Below are 8,661 nucleotides of genomic sequence, written 5' to 3'. Positions count from 1 at the left end.
GGTCTATGCTGTGTTCACATGGTTGGTTGCATAGTTTTGTGTTATTATCTTTTCCCTTATTCGTTGTTGTTATTTTCTTTCTGGCATTTTTTGTTGTTACATGTCTTTTCTTTTGTTTCTTTTCTGATATTATTGTCTCTCTTGTTGAGCCGAGAGTCTCCTGGAAACAGTCTCTCTACCCTTTTCGGGGTAGGGGTAAGGTATGTGTACACTCTACTCTCCCCAGACCTCACTAGTGGGATTTTACTGGGTATGTTGTTGTTGTTGTTATGGTCATATATAACATATCAAACAAAAAGTATTTTGAGAAAGTTGCTCATGGATCAATTTTGTCTAAAAATCAACTCAACTTTAGACGTGTTGGGTCAAGATGAGCTAAGTTCAACAAATTGGCGAGTCAAAGATCCGTCCAACCTTGGGCGTGTTGGGCGGGTCATATTTTTTTGGACCAATTTTGACACCTCTAGACATATTAGTGACGAAGTTCATAGTCAATTCTAGATTTTTTTTGTAACTCTTGTCAAACAATTGGGTCCCAATAACTTCTTCTTTTTTCAATTTACTTTGAAGAAAAGATGCTTTTAATAACATAATCATCGTAGGATTTTGTCAATGTTTGGTGAAATATGACAGAAGTGTAAGTCAACTCCTTTTGAAGCATTTTGAATTTACTCAGACAAGTTCGTTGAAGTATTTTGAATTTACTTAGCCAAGTATCAAGAACTATTCAACTATCATAATAAACAAGACGAATTCAAACTCAATATTAATAATTTTAAATTGAAAATTAAACTGCGAATTTAAAATCTCTAGAATGATACTTCATTACTTCTGATAATACTATAATTCATGTTATCTCAAAAAAAAAAAAGTATTTCTTCATTTTTTTCAAATTTTCTAAAGTATTATTCAAATGTTTTATACAATATTTGGGACTACTTCAATTCATACTCACCTCTATATGGAAGAGAGTGAAAGTCTTAGCCTGAACCCTACACCTAGGCAAGCTAAGATTTCAACAACTAAATTACAACAATTCAAGTCAACTTGCTTTTATCATTTTTTATGTACTATTTTCTCCGTTTCAATTTACGTTAACATATTTGACTGGGCACGAAGTTTAAGAAAAAAATAAAGACTTTTTGAAATTTATAGTCCAAAACAAATCAAAAAGGGGTCCAGAATATTGGGTAGAATTAAAAGTGTAAGCTAAATTGTTTTCAAATTTAAAAAGGGGTCATCCTTTTTTGGAACAAAGAAAATAGGTTCACATAATTTGAAACGGAACAAGTATCTTTTATTTGGCTTTTATACAATTTCGAAGGTTAATAAGTACATATCACGTTGTTGGCTAACATAATATAAAAAACAAGAAACAGAAATTGGCAAGGAGTGTTGTGATGAATGTGTATAGTCTTTTACCTATGTTTCAAATTCGAGCCTTTTAAATATAAAATAACTCTTGTAAAAGATATTTACCTCTTTAGTGACTCATTTACACCAAAAAACTTAATTAATCGGATTAGTATGTCTCAAAAATAAGACTTCATAAATAAATAGTAATAATAAAAATTAGGATTTGAGGAAATAATTGAGATAATTTAAGAGGAAGGGAAAAATGTAAAACAGATGAAATTTGTCATGTAGCTGTTGTCTGCCGCATCCTATTTTGAAATCTCTGCTCCCTCCCTTTGTTTCACCGTCCAGAGACTCCCCCGCCCCTTAAAACCCCCGGCATTCACTCTCTATATTTTCAACTCTATAGTTTCAACTCTCCACACTACACAAAACTCCAAGCTAGCTTTCAGCCTCGTAAAACATTCCATTCAGCTTCTTTATATAGGGAAACACTCCAAGTTCCATTTTCTTCTCTGCTTCTAAAACTTGGGTTTTTTCAAAAAGCTTAATGGCGGTTTCGTCGAGATCAGTTAGAGCAACGGAGCTACTTCAAATGCCTAAGAAATGGAAAGATAGAGAAACTAGTCCTGAACGTACCAAAGTTTGGACTGAAACTCCAAACCATAAGCCAAAAACTGAACGTAAAGTCCCTGTTGTTTATTATCTCACTAGAAATGGCCAGCTTGAGCATCCCCATTTCATGGAAGTTCCTCTTTCTTCTCCTGATGGTCTTTATCTTAGAGGTAAGCAAAATTTTCACTAGCCAACTTAACTTCATATATCAAATGAACAAAAGTAATAGATCTCAAGGCTTATTTGGTGCAATTCTATTACAAATGATAACTTTGAGCTTCAGTTGTTACCAATATGTTGAAATAGTTGAGTTGCGTTTAAGCTGATTTAGACGCCATTGTCATAAAAAAAAGTTGTTACATTTATGTTTTGGAAGTGTTTTTAGCATTTGGTTTGAGTGTACAGGTTTTTTTTCAGATGTGATTAACCGCTTGAATTTTCTCCGAGGAAAAGGCATGGCTTCTCTGTATTCCTGGTCAGCCAAAAGGTGAATTATAATGATTTGAGTTTTTTTTTTATCAATTTCAAATATGTCACAAGTTTCGTGCATCTATGGACCTGAATTTGATATTTTTTTTTGTTGTTGCTAATTTTGAGCAATTCAGAAGCTATAGAAATGGATTTGTGTGGCACGATTTGTCGGAGCACGATTTTATATTTCCAGCACACGGTCAAGAGTATGTTCTCAAAGGCTCAGAACTTGTCGACGGTGCAATTACAATTACATCTCAATCGGAAGCAGTAGAATTCTCCGGTTCGAAAACTCCGGTGCCGGAAGTGAGAAAAATTGGCGAAGATCGTGAATTCCCGGCGGTTTCACGGCGGCGTAATCAGTCCTGGTGTTCGGCTGATTTTCATGAGTACAGAGTGTATAAGGCAGAGTCTAGTGAGGATTCCACGGGAAAAGCCGCCGCCGATGCGTCTACTCAGACCGACGACCGCCGTCGCCGGCGAAGAGAAATCGGAATCGTCGAAGAAGAAGAGGAGGAGAGAGATTCCGGTCAAAGCCAGTCAACGGAGCTGAGCCGAGGTGAAATTTCTCCACCGCCGTCGGATTCAAGCCCGGAAACACTCGAAACGTTGATGAAAGCCGACGGTAGAGTAATAGTACGGTCAGAAACAGTCAACGAAGATCAAACGGCTAACAATAATCAATCATCAAATGGAAAGAGCAGCAGCAGAGCATCTTCCGTGTTCATGCAATTATTATCGTGTGGGTCAATGTCCTTCAAAGATTGTGGGCCCGGTTATTATGGGAAAGATCATGGGCTTTCCTTGATTTCACACTACAAATCTGGACTGCCACGTGGACCGGGGTTGAATCAGGTGGAGAAGGATGCAGAGAATACTATGGTGGAGTATCAAGGAATCATAGAACGAGTTAAGCTAGAGGATAAGGAGTACTTTAGTGGAAGCTTAATAGAGACAAAGAAGGACGAATATCCAGCTCTGAAGAGATCTTCTTCATTTAATGCAGATCGGTGAGTTAACTTCACTTTGTGAAATTTGTTGTTTGTTTCTTTAGCTTCGTGTCAAATATCACTACTACAAGACTAACACTTTTGCTTAGTTCCAAAATACCTTACTTTGCTTAGAGAGATTCGATGTATAATGTCTGTTTCATTCAAAATTTGTCCCTTTGCCTAAAGTTAAGTAATTTATCCAACTCATGTAACATGAACTAGCTAGATGCTTTTTCTTTATCCGAGTTTCTATCGAAGACAACCTCCTTATTTTCATAAGGTACACATCATTCTTTTCAAGACTCTTTGAGAATATACTGAGTATGTTATTATTATTATTATTATTGTAACATGAACAAATTGTAAAAATGAGATTCAAAGGTGTGGTTTAGCGGTCGATGAACTCAACAAAAATTATATGAAAGAATAGGTTTTAGTAGGAGCAAAACTAAAAACTGATTTAGTTTCATCTGACTAAGTTTTTGTGAGTAGAGTATCAAAGTACTTGTACCAATGAGAAGTCACACTTAGTTAAGGTATGCACAAGCTAACTAGAATATAACCGTTGTTAAAAATTAGCTGTAAATGCAAAGGCCTCTTTAACATTATTACCTTGAAAATAATACATGGTATATGTGTAGTTATTCAACAACAACAACAAATCCAGTGTAATCTCATAAGTGAGATTTGGGGAGGGTAGTGTCTACACAACCTTATAAGGTAGGGAGGCTGTTTCCGATTACATGTATAGTTATTCAAGAATACATAAATCTATACTAAGTTTAACTTTTGTCACACAAAGTAGTTATTAACACTAGAATCCTAGGAAAAATTACTTGGCTTCCTTATTGCTTTATCTTGCAAACTAGGAGTTATCTAGTGTTTATGAAAGGCTTTTTCATGTGGTCACTGGTCAATCAGTCTGCAATCTGTAACATTATTCAAGAGAGTAAATTTTCAGGAACAGCACTTAAAGAGGTTCTGCAGTTTCTGGTTCTGGCTATTTGTATTGGGCAATTATTATTTTCCACTTAAAGAAAAAAATAGCTTCGAGTCAAGTTTATTCATCACTACACGTGAATTACTTAAAGGGTAACCTTATGACTGATTGGCAGTATGTGAGTAAATTGATTCAACTTTTTTCAAGATTCGAGTAGGGGTAACTTCAAACCTGTGAAAATTTGTCCTGTTTTCATGATTGAAAAGTACAATTTCCGCATTGGCTTATCAACTGATCTTTCCTCTTGTAACTTAGTATACTTAGTATAGGGGTATTAGTACGATGTCTCAATCACATTGCCCTCCAAAGTTAGAACTAAAATTAATTGCTCACTGTCTTCCGATAAGGTACATATCAACATAAAAACTTCTGTAATCTTTCAGAACTGCAGCAGCACAGTTTGCAGAAAAAAAATACCTACTTTAATGTAGCATTATTCTTCCTACTATTCTATTCATGTGGAGTTGTTTATCTCTAATCATACACGAATGCCTCTTATCTTCTTTGAGTTATGGTTTTATGAATGTAAGAAAAAAGTACATAATCAGGTTACCTTTTAACATAAAAAATGGCAGCCCGGTGCACTAAGCTCCCGCTATGTGGCGGGTCTAGGGAAGGACCGGATCACAAGAGTCTATTGTACCTAGTGTTACCTTGTATTTCTGCAAGAGACTGTTTGTACGGCTTGAACCCGTGACCTTTTAATATAATTACATGTAATTCTCAATGACAAGTATAAAGTACACTAAATATTTTTAAAAAAAAAAATGTCAGTGTATATAACTCAAATCATTTTGTGTTTTGTTCAAATGGAAAATTTCATTTTCTTTTTTTTTCTGTTTTGGTTTGCAGGAGCTCAAAGTTGGAACTGAGGGAGAAAGAGATAGATGAAGTGAAAGCAAGATGCATTCCAAGAAGGCCAAAGAATCAATCCACTAGAAAGGAAGGAAGCAGTGACTTGTCTTGCAGTAGCAGTGCTAGTATTTCAAGTAGTAGCAGTAGCCAACATGGTAGCAAAAGGGTAGTGGTTCAACCCCAAGTCTAGAATCTTTAATTAAGGCATAATTTAGAGAGTCAGAAACATTCAACAGAACAACCTCTTTTAATCTCCTTGGTAGTTGTAAATACTGGAGTATCTCTGCAAGCTAAATGAAAAGAACAAATTCCAGCTAGTAACAGACAAGAAAAAGGTGTCATTCTGGGTAAAAACATGATGTGATACCAAGAAACATAGGACAAAATGCCCTGTTGACTTCGGGATAAAAAAAGTGAGAGGCTGCTACTTCCTTTTAAGAATTTCAATATAGCTTTTTTTGTTTGAAGTGGATGGAATTGTTTGATTGTTTGCTCGTGCTTTATGATCCAGAAATGAGCTGAGAGTCTATCGGAAACAGTCTATCTGCCCGTCCAGGGTAGGGGTAAGGCTGTGTATGTCGTACCCTCCCCAGATCCCACTTGTGGAAATACATTAGGTTGTTGTTTGTTGTTGTTCTATAATCTAGAAATGCGTTGTATTTGGAGTAGCTCAAGATCAACTCCCTCATATGAAAAGTATGTGTATACCAGAAGTTGATTCTGATATTCGATCATTTAACTGGCGTATTATTGCATTATCTTACTAACTATGAGTGATCTTGAACATATGAAAGGCTTTTTGATATGGTGAATAAGTCTGTAATCTCAAGTACTGATACAAAATCAGATACAGCTTATTAAGAGCACTCTAAAATGTTCAATAAAAGGATATAGGCTAGAGACCAAGGAGTATGGTGAAATGGATGCGATCTTCCATCCATCCAGAGATCTCGGGTTCAAGCTATGACGATACGATGAATTGGATAAATTGGATTCCACTTTTCTTCATGATTCGAGTTGGATAACTTTTGAGGATTGAAGCCCGTGAAATGTTGATTCTTTTGTCCTGCATTCGTGATTGAAATGTACAGTTTCAGTGTTGGCTTATCGAATGCTCTTTCCTCTTGTTACATAGTTGAGAGGTACTTGTACGATATCAATCACATTGCTATCCAACTCCAAAGTTATAAGAAATTCATAAATTAATTGCTCACGCCTTCCCAAATGGCACATATTAATATCTGTTTCTCTAATCCTTTAAAAGATCTGTATATACGGATTTTACAGCTGGATAATATGCAGAAAGAAAAAAATATTGTTAAATTTGTAGAGCTATTTGCTGCATTATGTTAGAGGCGGATCCAGAATATAAGGTCTATAAGTTCAACCTTTAAGATTTTAGCATTCAACCCAGCATATTATTAAAGTTATGATTTCATATCTATTATTTATTGCAATTTCAATTAATTTTTTGCACATAAATTTATAGTCCGTGTCGAAAGTACTGGGTTCAAATGAACCTGATATTTCGTATGTTGCATCTGCCCCTGCCTGCTGTGCCATCCCTAAGAAAAGAGTGTAAGAAAAATGAGTAGATAATATTGACTAAGAACAAGAAGGAAAGAAGAACAATTTATCAAAAATACTGTGTCGTGGCAAGCCACTGCCTTGAAAGCGATTTCGGCCCGATTAGGTGCAAATCGTTAAGGCCGGTCGCTCCCTAAGGTTCCACAGCACCTCCAAACACGTGCACTTGTGGCTAGAAGTTTAGAATTTGCACAAAACAGTTGCCCAGAAAGAAGAGAAGATGAAGGTATTTTCTGTAATTATTACAGAAATTAAAGAATGTTGTAGGAAGAAAAGTAATGATTAGCAAGATAGATTCTTGGTTAAGATTGAGTGACTATGATGCCTAATCCATAACCTATTTATAGGCAATTAAGGAGGTTGCATGTATGACAAGTGTCGAGAGTCTTTTGACACTTGTCCCATTATATTAGTCCACTTGGTTCCAATATTGACAAGTGTATCTTGTCTTCCATGCATGAAGACATATGGCAGATTTGCATAGCCATTTGTCAAGGCCATTCAACACTTGGCTTTAAGGCTTCATGCAAGAGGCCACTTCGAAATAGACAGGACATTTGAAAAATAAATAAAAAACTCATGGCTATTGGTTGTAAATGGAATTTCAAATTGACTTTGCATTATGAATAATTCCAACAATCCCCCACTAATGCAAAGACAAAAATAGAACAATTCTGGGCAAAAGAAGGAACATGTACTTAAGTTTCAATATCTTTCGATTTGAATTGACATGTAGTGAAATAAGGCAACAACTAACATCCACAAAGTGAAGTACTCTTGAACTGAATGGACATTAGCTGAGACCCCCACAACACATACTATATCCTTAATTTTATGCAAATTTTGCGATACTAACAAAGTGCTTTTATGGTCATGCACATACCTTAGGTCTCATGAGTGCTCTAGAAAGACATCCCAAGTCTTTCATAAAAGGCGACCACACCTTTACACTCACGTAGGTGATTCCATCAAGTCTATCTACAAATAGACTACCTTAAGGCTATGGAATCATTAAGAGTAAAATAAGCTCAACCTTATAAAGCACTACCACACACCATAGGGATAGGAAATGTAGTGCATATTGAGGTCTCATATGGCTTCGTTTGACCACAAATGGGTATCCACCATACTTCCTCAACCATGGGCTTTATCCCCATCCCCCTCGACGTTTCAAGGATAAATCTCCTTGCCAAACCCTTGGTTAAAGGATCCCCCAAATTTCTTGCGGATCTTACATATTCCAAGGAAATAACACCATGTTTCAACAATTATTTTACCGCACCATGCTTAATGTGGATATATCTTCTTTTTCCATTGTACACACTATTTTTGGCAATTCCAATTGCTACCTGTGAGTCACAATGTAGAGAAACTGGTGAAGCTTGTCTTCCCCACAAAGGCACGTTTGCCAATAAGTTTCTCAACCACTCGGCTTCTTGCCCTGCCAACTTAAGAGCAATGAATTCAGACTATATAGTAGATCGTGCTATACAAGTCTGTTTTGAAGACTTCCATGAAATAGAACTTGCACCCAAAGTGAACACATAGCCACTAGTGGAACTAACTTCATCATTGTTAGTAACCCGGTTTGCATCACAAAATCCTTCTAAAACAGCAGGAAATTTATTAAAATGCAAACATCAATCCGTAGTACCTCTCAAATATCTTAGCAAACGATGAAGAGCATTCCAGTGTTCACTACTAGGGTTGTGAGTATATCTACTCAATCTACTAACAACATAAGCAATATCAGGTCGTGTATAATTCATGAGAAACATTACACAA

General features: G+C 36.1%; 1 protein-coding gene across 2 annotated transcripts; it reads left to right on the top strand.

The window, feature by feature from the left end:
- The first annotated feature begins 1,657 nt into the window (after positions 1-1,657).
- LOC109213767 (protein UPSTREAM OF FLC) lies at positions 1,658-6,047 on the top strand. Of its 2 annotated transcripts, none has more exons than XM_019377596.1 (4): positions 1,658-2,141; positions 2,389-2,458; positions 2,577-3,452; positions 5,287-5,694. In XM_019377596.1, the coding sequence occupies exons 1-4, from the start codon at positions 1,907-1,909 to the stop codon at positions 5,477-5,479; spliced, it is 1,374 nt and encodes a 457-aa protein (XP_019233141.1). In that variant the 5' UTR covers positions 1,658-1,906; the 3' UTR covers positions 5,480-5,694. The 2 variants fall into 2 exon arrangements, with proteins under 2 accessions (XP_019233141.1, XP_019233140.1); XM_019377595.1 differs by having other exon boundaries at positions 1,681-2,141; positions 2,377-2,458; positions 5,287-6,047.
- The last annotated feature ends 2,614 nt before the right edge of the window (positions 6,048-8,661 follow it).

The sequence above is a fragment of the Nicotiana attenuata genome, unplaced genomic scaffold (genome assembly GCF_001879085.1).
Source record: "Nicotiana attenuata strain UT unplaced genomic scaffold, NIATTr2, whole genome shotgun sequence".
NCBI lineage: Eukaryota > Viridiplantae > Streptophyta > Magnoliopsida > Solanales > Solanaceae > Nicotiana > Nicotiana attenuata.
Note: the sequence above shows the minus strand (reverse complement) of the source record. Positions and strands in the feature narration are given on the sequence as shown.

Excerpts from the sequence above, each read along its gene's own strand:
- LOC109213767 (XM_019377595.1), top strand. The coding sequence starts at position 1,907 with ATGGCGGTTTCGTCGAGATCAGTTAGAGCAACGGAGCTACTTCAAATG. Across the intron at positions 2,142-2,376 it reads TGATGGTCTTTATCTTAGAG|GTTTTTTTTCAGATGTGATT; the intron begins GTAAGCAAAATT and ends TTGAGTGTACAG. Across the intron at positions 3,453-5,286 it reads TCTTCATTTAATGCAGATCG|GAGCTCAAAGTTGGAACTGA; the intron begins GTGAGTTAACTT and ends TTTGGTTTGCAG.